Source organism: Emydura macquarii, unplaced genomic scaffold (genome assembly GCF_026122565.2).
Source record: "Emydura macquarii macquarii isolate MOO-44397 ecotype Brisbane River unplaced genomic scaffold, CSIRO-AGI_Emac_v2 contig_2676, whole genome shotgun sequence".
NCBI classification, from domain to species: Eukaryota; Metazoa; Chordata; order Testudines; family Chelidae; genus Emydura; species Emydura macquarii.
Window position 1 is genome coordinate 6,964,669 of NW_027132813.1, and position 12,289 is coordinate 6,976,957.

The 12,289-nt window shown below is 45.2% G+C and overlaps 1 protein-coding gene across 1 annotated transcript in view; it reads right to left on the minus strand.

The window, feature by feature from the left end:
* The window catches only part of ALK (ALK receptor tyrosine kinase), a 516,691-nt gene that overhangs the window by 40,012 nt on the left and 464,390 nt on the right, over positions 1 to 12,289 (minus strand). Inside the window, exons 13-15 of the mRNA XM_067565381.1 lie at positions 6,969 to 7,119; positions 3,112 to 3,243; positions 1,902 to 2,046 (exon numbers count right to left, since the gene is read on the minus strand). Of these exons, the coding sequence (XP_067421482.1) occupies positions 1,902 to 2,046; positions 3,112 to 3,243; positions 6,969 to 7,119 (428 nt within the window). The remainder of the gene's footprint in view (positions 1 to 1,901; positions 2,047 to 3,111; positions 3,244 to 6,968; positions 7,120 to 12,289) is intronic.

Here is a 12,289-nt window from a genome sequence, read left to right on the forward strand (position 1 = left end):
GCCTGAATAACTCGAGTTTGTGCAGTGGTGAAAATGAATGGCTTCCTCAACACTGACAAGTTGTATGCAGAAACCTAAACTCTGCATGGGTCAAGAAGGGATAAACCCAGTACTCTGGGCAGAGGAAGCTATGCGCCTTTGCCTCTGCTGGGCATACTCCATTTGGAGCCTCAGTATAAAAGGGAGCAGTATAAAAAGCTCAGTCAGGGTGGATTGCTCAGGAGGGAGGATGCACATTACAGGCTCCCACCAGGGAGCTGCTAGAGACCCAGACCTAGGAGACCCAGCCAAATACCCAACTACCCATGGAAGCCCATGAGGAGACAGAGCTGCGCCTACTGACAGCCTTGGAGACCCAGGAGACCCATGGACTATGGCACTGTGAGACAGGGTAGGAAGTAGCCCAGGGGGATTAGACATTGATCCAGTTGTAGAACTGGGAGAGTGGTCAGTGTGTTTCAGCTGGATCCTCACTGACCCAGTGGTGAAGACACTCGTCGCTAACGGGGCCCTGGGCTGGGACCCAGTGGAGTAGGGAGAGCTCGGATCCCCCTACCCTTCAGCATGGTGGCCCACCTTCCTCTGGCCATTGGACCTTATGGCCCTGCGACTGAGGGCGACCATATTGACTCTGGTCATTGGGCTACTCCGTCCTGTGACTGAGGACTGCCATATTGACTCTGGCCGTTAAGCCACACGACTCAGCGAGGAAAGGCAGCCGTACTGACTTAGGCCACTAAGCCTTACCACTCTGAGGCTACAGGTGGACTTAACCACCTGGTGGACCACCTGGTGGACTTTAACCACCACTCTAGGCCAAACTGAGAAGTTAAGTGACTTGCCCAAGGCCACAAAGTAAGTAGACATCAAGAATAGGAGTCCTGACTTCCAGCCCTCTGCTCTCTATGCAGTCCCCAGTACATAGCATTTAGTTTGGAACATTAAAGAACTCATTTCAGTGCCTCAATTTTCCATCTGTAAATTGAATACACTAATACTTCCCTCTTTAAGAGAAGACTGGGGTGTTAGTTAGTTTGAAATTGTACAGCCTACCACATTTGTAAGCGCTAAATATTGTTAATTGTGATTTTGTTTATTTTTGCAGGTTCATGATGATCAAAAATTCAAGGTCCAAAGTGCTGACATTACAGAGGCTTTTTAGTCTCAGGGAACAAAAAACAAACAAACATATGCACATTAAAGTGAATTTCATGCTGAAGTCCATTAACCACAGAACAGTACAATCTGAGAACAAAACTAGACAATGTCTGTAGGGAACAATCCTGCCTTGGCAGGGAGATAGACTGGATGACAATAGGTCCTGTCCATCTCTGCTTTCTATTGTTCTGTAAGCCGAGACTGCAGCAGTGCAAGTTTCTCATAGACAGAAAATGCACTCATCCTGATGCGAGAGGGTGGTCCCCCCTCTGTAGCTCATACCGCCCTTGGCCTTTTTGCAGGACTGCTAGCCAGGCTGCAATATAACCATGTCTGCACTAACCAGGGAAACTGCATTAGCAGTTATGCTATAGAAGTGCTACATGATTTCCACCTCTACAGGGATTTCTTCCCTGTGGTGATGATGGTTTCTGAGAGTCTCACATTTTCACATATTATGTTCTGTCTGTCAAAGATTTTCTGAGACAAGATGGCTGAGGTAATATCTTTTACTGGACCAACTTACGTTGGTGACAGAGACAAGCTTTCGAGCTAACACAGAGCTCTTCTTCAGGTGTGGGAAAGAGCTGTGTGTGGCTCAAAAGCTTGTTTCCCTCACCAATAGAAGTCGGTCCAATAAAAGATATTACCTCAGTCACCTTGTCTCTCTAATACCCTGGGACTGACATGACTACAACTACACTGCATACGAAGATTTTCTGAACATAGTAAATGTTCCTTACCTGCAGCACCTGAATTTCCATTCAGCCCTGGAACAGATGAATCATTCTCTAGCCTTTCTGGATGAAAAGTATCTGTTTTGGCCCTGTAGGCCCTGCCACCACCTCCTGCTGCAATTATCAAGGGGACTGGCTCTCCATTCTCCATCTTAAGAGGGTGAATTGAGAAACGAAGCTGTGGTTTATGCAGTGTCAGACATGCAAATACAAGTTCATCCCACACGCTAGTTGCTGCATGTTGCATGAAGCAAGGTCCCAGGATTGCCGAGCAGTCCAAATTACCATTGCATTATTCATGTACCCGCATCCAAAGATTAATGGATGCAACTAATCATACTATGTACTACAGCAGAGAACAGTCGCTTCAATGGCTATAGGTATTGTACAAGCCAGTTCTGATGGCTCTTGTAAAGCATGTAATGTTACCCTGTGAGTTAGTGCATCAATTACAAGAACTCTTAGGTGCACTGCTCTGCGTAGTGCAGTACAGTGGCTCCACTTTGTGGGGGATTACCACTTTGGGAGCTACTTATCAGAGGGTGCAAGCCGACTGAGCACATCCAAAATCAGGATTCGGGATGAATGCTTATCAATTAGCCAACTTTTGATAAAATGTAAATGACCTGCAGTGGAGATCAATGGCCTTTGGCTGAAAGTCTACCCTTGCAGCAGGGCATAAAAGCTGACCTCAATTGTTCTTATGCCATTACACAGCAGAAGTCAAAGACTATAGCACCCTGTATATTCTGCGATTCCACTGCTCAAGAAACTGCTGTGCAATTTACCTCTTGCTGCAGTACTGTGCTACAGAATTTCAGCTCACATTAAAAATTTATATTTTTTGTCCGTATAGTTGCAAAGTAAACCTTAAAATGTGAACAGAATGTAAATCAACAGTGACCCTGTCTGAGTCAGCAGGCAGTCTTAGCAAAAGCTCTAAGAGGTATGAACAGGGCCATTCAGGGGCTGAGGACCTCTCTGCATCCACAGCCATAAATTGTAAATATAAATTATATTTAAGCTCACTTTAAGGCCATTTACATTGTCAGAGCGTTTAAAGGGTCATTAGGTTAAGTGTGAATCAGGCCCAGAGAGTTCTTGGTGCTCCAGGGTTCGTTGTAGGGGGCACTTAATAAACACAGAATAGTATTCAAGCTAAAGGGTAGTGTGCAGTATTTTTATATAATAGAATATAATGGCTATGTTCCTGTACCTTAAATATATATGTTGCTCCTCCCCCTCCACCACCTCCTCCTGCCCATTCATGGACACTCCTGTTCAGTCGAATCTCCTCTTCAATCACATTATTCTCTCCAATGCATACCTTCTGTATAACATGGTTAGTCTGCAGATAGAACAGCAAGTCTGACTTCAGACAAGGAGTCTATACGCTATTTCATTATATACATAAAGTAAGCTCATTAGTTACAAATGCCTCATGTTCCTCCCTCTCCTGCATTGGTTAACCAATGGTCCAAACGTGCTTCCATTAAAACCAAAAGGAATTTTGCCAATGACACCAATGGGAGCAGAAGCAGCTTTTAAATGGTTTTAAAGTGAATTCAGTAATGATCAATACTTCAAAAGTGTCCAATAGACATCCCTACAAACTGGTGTCCTATATTTATCCACAGAAAAGGTATAGCACAGTCCAAGGGTGCAGCTATTCTGCATGCTAGGAGGTGTGATTCCTCTACTCATGCACATATACTCATGCTAAATCTCATCGAGTAAGTACAAACAGCAGCGTAGCCATGCTAGCATGCAGCAGCAGAGGCATGGCTGAACTGTCTGGAGTACAAAACTGCCTGAAACGAATGTGTATGTAGTCGACACAGCTCAGTGATGCTTCCACTGCTGTTGCTACTCCAACTATGCAATTTATACCCATGCTAGCTCAATGAGAACTAGCACGCATATGTGTACACGAATGGGGGAATCACAGCCCGAGCTCACAGTGCAGATGCATCCAGTGCGAACCATCCCCACATTGGCCTGCCCATAACAACAACAACTTGGCTTTCCCACAGTACTTCAGATTTCCATGTGCTTTACAAGGGAAGGTGAATATTTTTACTATCTGCATTTTACAAATGGGGAAACTGACGCACTCAAGTGATACAGCAAGTCAGTAGCAGTAGAACACTGCTCTCCTGACTCCCAGTCTAGTACCCTAGCCACTGAGCCATACTGCTAATGTGCTTCAGTCCTGACTTTGAAGGACCACCTTAGGATAAAGCCTAGCTACCAATCAGTGGCCAATGCCATGATGGCTTTTGTGGTGGACTCTCAATTACTAGGCAACCTGCTGAGTCCACACCAAGTCATTTAAAACAGACCACTAGAGAGCTGTAATGACCATCCATAGCCACACCAGACTCAGTGACCAAGGAGGAAAAACAGTAATTTGGTGACTAATTATGCGCAAGTGGCTCACACCTGTTGTCCCACTGAAGTCAATCAGAGCGCTTGTGTCTGTGTTAAATAAGCATGATTTAGCCCTGGGGATTTAATTTGGTTGGAGCCCAACCATTAGTTCATTTCTGGGTGTCAGGTAAGTATCGCTCTCTCTGTCTCCTTATTTATACTGGGGTCAATACCCGGTTTACAATAGTCTCAGGCTGGCCCATGCTTGGAAAGGGCTCATTACAGACCCGTCCACACAGCTGGACCAGTCCAGCAGCCAGGCCTTGCTGTGTGAGTGACTCCTCCTAACCTGTAGGTCCTGCTTGCTCGTAGGGGGTTCACCAAGGCACCGCCCAGCAGCCAGGCTCCCTCTGCTGTGCAGACTGGGCAGGGCTGTGAGGCCGGGCGGGCTTTAGGGGTTCACGTCCCATGGGTCTGCCTGCCCCGCTCTCCCGTGTGGCTCTGGCTAGTTGCTGCTGGCCGCCAGTGCGGGGCCCCGCCAGCCTCACGGAGGGGTGACGGTGCGGAGGGCTCCACTAGGCAAGTGGGTCCTGCTCCAGCCTGGCTAATAAAACTGCTCCCGTGGGGCTGGCCGCGTTGCTGACTCAGCCTAGCGGACACAGTCACCTCCCTGCGGGGCTGGTGAGTGCGGGTGAGGGCACCAGGAGGGACTGGGTCTCTGCGGGTATGAAGAGGGGGCAGTGAGGGGACAGGTGCTTTGCGGTGGGGGAGGCTTGTGTGTTTTGGGGTGCAGGTCTGGGGGACGCTGGGCATAAAGGGCTGTGGGAGGGAGACGCTGGGGTGTGGTGTGCAGGGCACTGTGCATTTGTGGTGGGTGGGGGTCTCTGGGTCTGGGCACGGGGATGCTGGGTGGGTGGCACTGGAGAAGCAGCATGGCGGCGGGGCACTGGGAGGGAAAGGGGTGTGGCAGCGCAGGCCCGGCATGGGCAGCCCAGTGTGTTTCTGGCACTGCAGGTTTGTGTAAACACTAACAGAACAGTGTGCACTCTGCCTCTTGCGCTGGGCTGGGCGGAGTGGGGATGCGCCGGCCCGGGCCCCATTGCTGGCCCCCTCACTCCGGGAACCCTCCCTCCGCCGCATGCGCCCTCCTCCATTGCCCACAACTATGTTTGGCACCAGGCCCACAAAAGTTTAATGCAGCCCTGACTGGGCTAATGAGCCTTCATGGAAATATTTACAGATATTTGTCTAAATATAATCCACTCTCTGTATCTTCCTACTCTCACACAAGTACTTTATTGCGGGAGAAAAACTTGATGCATGCATCTGTCCAATTTAGAACTGAAGTGTTTTGTTTACTATAAAGTGGACCTAAAAACTTTCCTGCAGAGTACTACAGGCACAATTAAAAATCCACTTCAGGAAAGAATTTGATTCAGAGTTTGGAAGGGGATGATTAAGAAAATGAGGAAGTGCAACGACCCAGAGAGACCAGTGGATTACATTTGGATTGAAAAAAAAAAAAGCCTTCATTGCAAAGACATAACTGATTACAATCCAATCAAGTAAAAGTCCCTTCCACAAATCAATGCAATCTCTTTGCCTCGATGAAAGAATTACATTAGCACTCAATAAATTCTCACTAAGATTACAGTGGCCTGTAATTTAATGACTCCATATATTATATTGCAGTGGAATGGCCTGATTATACATGCTAAATGAAAGTCTGAGTGAAGACACAGCTGATTCTAAAGGGCTCTTATATTAACCATGGGGGTATATGAGTGCATGTGTGTGGGGACATTACTCCAGTTTTAGTATTTTCTGCAGTATTTGGCTTTGGGGGCCCCCAGGCCCCTCCACTTTCCTGCCTGTATCTTCCACCCTTCCCTGCTCAAAGTCTGTAACAGGCAGCAACTGCTTTGGTTTCTTGGACTCCAGCCACATAACAAGTGCCATCGCCAAGAATCCTGCAGAATACTAAATGCCCAGGACAAAAGCTGTGGTGAAATTTCACAGGGTAATGCTTAATTTTCCTCCATCAGGGCTTCCACCCAAAGAAAACAATACTCAAAAGTATCTTCACTACTGCAGCTCTTAGCAGTAGTAATGGAAGATGACCATCTTGTAGGCAATTTGTAATGATGCTTAGCAGCAGAGGAAATTGGATTGGTTCAGTAGTAATGCATTCAACCTCCCGCATGCACAAACAAATCCTGAGTCAATGGGCTTTGTGTGGTGATCTGTGTAGCGTTTGAGGCACCCATATCAATGATGGGGCTGAGGTTGGGGGGGGAAGGGAAAATTTCATGAGGCCAAACATGCAGAGTTTCCCCCAGATTAGTCTGTGGGGGAAAGGGTGGGTGAGTTGTCCCCTCCCTTTTGTAGAATGAGACAGGGATTTGGTACTTAAAATGTACACAGATTCCCTGAGGTGCAGCGAGATCCATGGCCTGCCTTGGTGGGGTCATATGCACCAGCCCTGGGGCTGCGCCAGCACTGTCCCATGTCAGGACTGCAACATCAGGTCCTTAGGGGTATGTCTACACAACAATTAAACATCTGCAGCAGGCCCAGGTCAGCTGACTTAAGGCACAGGGCTATAGAACTGTCATTTAGATGTTCAGGCTCAGGCTGGAACCCAGGCTTGGAGACTCTGTCCCCTCGCAGGGTCAACATGAGACAGAAATAGCAATCACTTACACTAGGGCAGGCATCTTCTCCTTGTTGGCCCACCAAGATGTATAAGGCATCATCCTTTTGGAGGTCAAAAATCCCCAATACAGACACACCATGGGATCTCACCATGGTATTCTTCCCTCCTTTCCCACCAGCTGCTCCATAGCCTGAGATGCTGCAGTGAAAAGAAAAGAAGGTAAAAGCCAGATATAAAATTACTACAAATGGGTGAAAGCAATGCTAAACTGTATTACACTGTTCAGCCAGTAGGTGGTGATGTGTGTAACATACCATATTTAAGCTAATGTCAAACATACCTGTCAGTACATTACAGGATCTTATAGTGAACACATCTGGCATGTAACTTTCTGGGAAAGGGCAGATCTGTCGAGAGTCCATATCTGGTGCAGAAGCTTGACTTGCCTGCAACCTACCATGTATAAGGTGTGCATGACATGGTGTCAGGAGTAAATTGGTGCCAGAGGAGACCAGAAATGGAAGGAAATTAGCAACAAAAGTTACAATAGAAGGAACAAAGCACCAAAGATGGCAGGATTTTATCAACATGCCATTCTCTGATGTCTCAAAGAACTTCAGCTTTGAGAAACTTTCACAATGGACAGACTGGAAGCAGTACTTTGCAAGATTTTGAATTGCTACCAAACTCCACAAGGAAACTGAAGACATACAAGTATGCTCTTTAGTTTATGCTATGGGAAAGCAGGCAGAGTGTATCTTTAAATCCTTTGACTTTGCTGAATACAGTCACAAAGAAGACTATGAAGGGGTTCTGGCTATATTTGATGCATACTTTATACCCCAGATAAATGTCATTTACAAAAGAGCATGTTTTCACCAGAGAATTCAAGGACATGGGGAAAGCATTGAATGTTTTATAAGAACTCTGCATACATTGGCTGAAAACTGCAATTTTGGAACTGCAAAAAATGAAAATCTCAGAGACAGGCTGGTTATTGGGTTAACAGATAAAAACCTTTCACAGCTGAAGAGAGATTTAACCCTAAGCACAGCTATATAGATAGCAAAGCAGTCTGAGCTGATGAGACAGCAGAATCAAGAGCAACTTTCCAAATCTGAAAAGCAAGAAACTAGCTTAGAAGTATTTAACAGATGCAGTATGGGTGCTACAAGCTTTACCATAAGACCCCTGAGGCAGAGAGACAGAGAACTCCCAGGTAAGAGGGACAAATTTTAGTCAAACACAAAAGCCTGACAGCCTAAATACACAAGATGTGGAAAAATTCACATTCCAAGAGAGGATGCATGTCCAGCCAAAGGTATAAGGTGTGATAAATACACAAAATATGGACATTTTGCAGCTGTTTGCTGCACTGAGAGTAGCCAATCTGGATACAAAGGCAAAAAGATCTTAAAAACATTTTTACAACAGACAGCACTCAGTCAGAGAACTGCTGGGTCTAGAATATGGTGACTGTGTTCATGTCATATTGGATTTAGAAAAAGGATGGACAACTCCAGCTGTCATAAAGAAAAGAATTCAGTGCCCAGATCATATGTGATTGAGACTGACAGTGGATAGTTCAGCAGGAACCATCAATCTATTTCAATTTGTTCCTTAGAAAGAACAATCAACAGAGCAAAGTCTAAGGATGGCAGATGTCGAACAAGCTGACAACTCAAGGATTCCAAGCCAATCACAGCCAGTCATTGCAACTAATGGACAGTCAGATCAAGTTGTTACGAGTTTGGGTCATTTAATTAGAAAACCAGTGTGGTTCAGAGACACTTAACAGATTGATCTGTATTGAACTTCAAAGATAGTGTGATAGTATAAATTTTGTAAATGGTAGGAATGTAGAATTTAAAGGGGGAGATGCAATGGAATGCTAAACTGTATTATACTGGTAAGCCACTAGGTGGGGCTGTGTGCAACATACCTTATTTAAGCTAAGCTCAGACATACTTGGCAGAACATTAAAGGAGCTTATAGTGAAAACATCTGGTGTGTATCTCTCTGGGAAAGGAAAGCTCTGCAGCCTGTCCGTATCTGGTACAGAAGACTGACCTGCTAGTAACAACCTACATGTACAAGAAATACACGACAAGCAGCCTCTAAGAAGAAACACAGGAACTACAGATGGAACGGATTTGATCCTTTCCTCTGTCAACAGCAAACTCTGTGATCACACTTGCAAAGAACATAAGCCAATTATTATTATTAATTTGTACTGCAATAACATTTAAGAGCCCCGATCAGGGACCCATTGTGGTAGGCACTATATGAACACATAACAAAAAGATGGTGTCTGCCCCAAAGAGTTTACAGTCTAATTACATCAAAATCCAAAGCCTCCTTGGAATACAAGAATGTGAGCTCTGGAGATTGATATCCTTTGCTTATCCATGGAACAGGGCAGCTGCTGTAATACTTGCATCTCTCACTTCTACTCCAGAGTGAGAATAGCCGATGCTGAGCAAGGACCTGTAAACACAGCCTTATTGTGTACAGAGACTCCTCTCCTCCAGACTGTGTACTCCTTGCTATCTTTAGAGCTCAATACAGGGAGAGAGAACACTATAAACATGAGATTTAATAGGAGGAGTCTCGAGTAAGTAGACAAGGAAACTGTTCCAGGTGGAAGGAGCTGCAGGGAGAAAGGTCTCACACCAACAGTGGCAAGACTGTGTGAACGGGCTGGAGGAATACAGCGGAGTAGAGAGAGACTAGACTGGCTGGAACAAGTTCATGTGTACTTTTACAAGCAAGGCAGGCAAAGTCCTCTGACCTTTACATTTAGTGTGTAACACGCATCTGCTCAGTGTGATGCTCTGTCCCCCTCTTGTGGTGTCTGTGTCACATATAAAGGGTGAAGAGTAGAGCTGGTCTAGAATTTTTGACAGTACGTTTATGGTCATTCATTGAAAGTGAAGCTTTCCATGGGAAAGGGTTGGGGTCAGTGAATTTCCTGGTTTGAAAATTTTCTGATAATATTTCAAAATTGTCAAAACATCCTGTCTGACATTTCTACAATGAAAAGTTCCTTTTTGGACTGTAAGAAAAGGTTTTGCATTATGAAATTAAAATTAATTTATGTAAAATATTTTTTAAATAAAAAAGGTTGAAACAAAATGAAATGTTTCAAAATTATCAAAAACAAATCTTTTGATTGACCAAAACCAGAGGTTTTTTGGATGTTAAGATGGCAAAAAAAAAATTGTCTTTTTTTCCCAATTCAAAATGAGAAAAAATATTGAATTTTCCCAGAACAGGAAAACTGTTTCCCATCCAGTCCTAATGCTGGAGCCTGCTACAATCTTGGGCTTTTAACTCAATTAGTAGAGTCTCATGCTTTGAAAACCAGAGGGTCCATATACAGTCCCACAGCTGACAACCCACCCAGAATTTCCATGTTACAATTATATCCCTCAAATCGCCCCTTTTAGCTAAATAATGATGAATGTGCCCCTCTATAGCAGCATTCATCCAAGTACCAGTACTTCAGAAACATTGAACTTAGACAGGCTACCCTCACTGAGAGACTAGTATGAATTTTAATCCTCATTTTACCAGGGAGGAGATTGGGACACAGAGAACCAAACTTAAACCTGGTGTAAGCAGATGAATCTCCATTGACTTTAGTGGCTTTATAGCCACTTACATCGGGTGGAATCTGGCCCAGGAAGGGAAAGTCACTTGCCCACAGTGACAGAGGATCCTCTAGCAGAGTCAGGAATGCAACTCAGGGGAATTTTAACCACTAGACATATCTTCCTCTAATTAAACTAATCTAATTACATTATTTAAGAAGGAGAACTGACTTTCCTTTAATCCTCATTCCTTCTGTTTGTGCTCAGAACTTCACCTAATGCGGCACCACATGTAAACAGAGTACAAACAGGAGTGTACATGGCACAGCATGGCCCTGTACTAGTACTGCTTCCCCAAAGCACCTTAAGCAGCTTGTTCAGCCCAGTTTCATGTCCTAATGACTAGTGTGAAAAAATGAGGCTTTGAGATTCTACTCCGAGGCAATCAGCATGGAGTGAGCATGATGCTGAAGCAACTGGCAGGCCAAGTGCCTCATAAAGCAGATGAGATCCTTGGAATGTGACATGATTATGTTGGTGCCACTTTTTGTAACCAAACCATTCATTCCTCAATAAGGCTGTTAAGGCTGCACTGGAGCCAAGAGAGAAAGTGAGGGACATGGCCTAGGGTCCCCTGAACAGATGCTGTACAGACCAGGAGATTACTGAGCTGATTTGCAGCGGGATGTTGTAACAGCTAATAAGATGCACCATCAAGCAAGGCAGGCTGGCACGGCTAATCGGCTGCAATTAGGAGCTACATTTTTCTATGTCTGAATGGATTTTGCATACAAGCAATAAAGTCAGAACGTGCGAGAGACCCCTTTAGTGGCTCATTCACAGGCTGCCGGTGAATGTGAGCAGCAGACGCATTGCGGCTCCCCATTCATCAAAGGAGCCAATCATTATTTAAACAGATTGTTTATTTTTTAGTTTATAGTGTAGATCCCGGCACCAATGCAGAGCCCACTGGGACATGGGAGAGGGAGGGGGCAGGGCATGCTAGGATGTCAGCTTGGAGGATCGAGGCCTAAAAGACAGACAGAGCAGACCACGAAATCCAGAGGAGGGAATAACTTGCATCTCCTCCCTTCCTTTTGTTATATCATGACTTTTGGACACTGAGAAAGATGTGAGTCTTTAGGGGGATCTCCAAGAGAAGAGGACAGTGGCTCAGCAAACTGGGGATGGAGAGGCATTCCACATACAAGCAGCAGCATGCAGAAAGTAATGGAGATAATTTTAAGAGAGGGAAAATGAGCAGGATGTCAAGACTGGCACCACTTAGCAAACTGAATGAATAGCCTCTCGCACAGGATTCCAGTCCCACAGGGGACTTGAAAGTGCAAGGCCCTAGTGAAGATGATAGAGTGGGGAGTGCAGTGAACCTGACTGAAAGGATCTTTTAGGGTCTGGTTCTAAGAATGGGCTAACGTCCATGGGGCATGGAAGTGGGTCTTATTTTTTCTCATCCACTTCCCCCATATTTGATCATAGCCCTGGATGTGAAGGGATGGTGGATTTCACAGTAAGTTACAGAAGGAACCCTGATGATAAAATACACATTGCCTTGTTTTGCCTGATGCTGCTGGTCTTTGCAGTGTAAAATCCAACTGGGGCCAGATCCAGCTCTCCTTGCTCAAATGGGCAGCCCCCATTGGGCCCTTGAATTGAACAAGCCCTGGTCTGATGATCTTCAGGGCAGGCTGGAAGGCTTAGCTGTTTATTCAGACCTTAGTTTAGAGTGGGTTTTGCTGGAGGCTGCTGTTCATGTC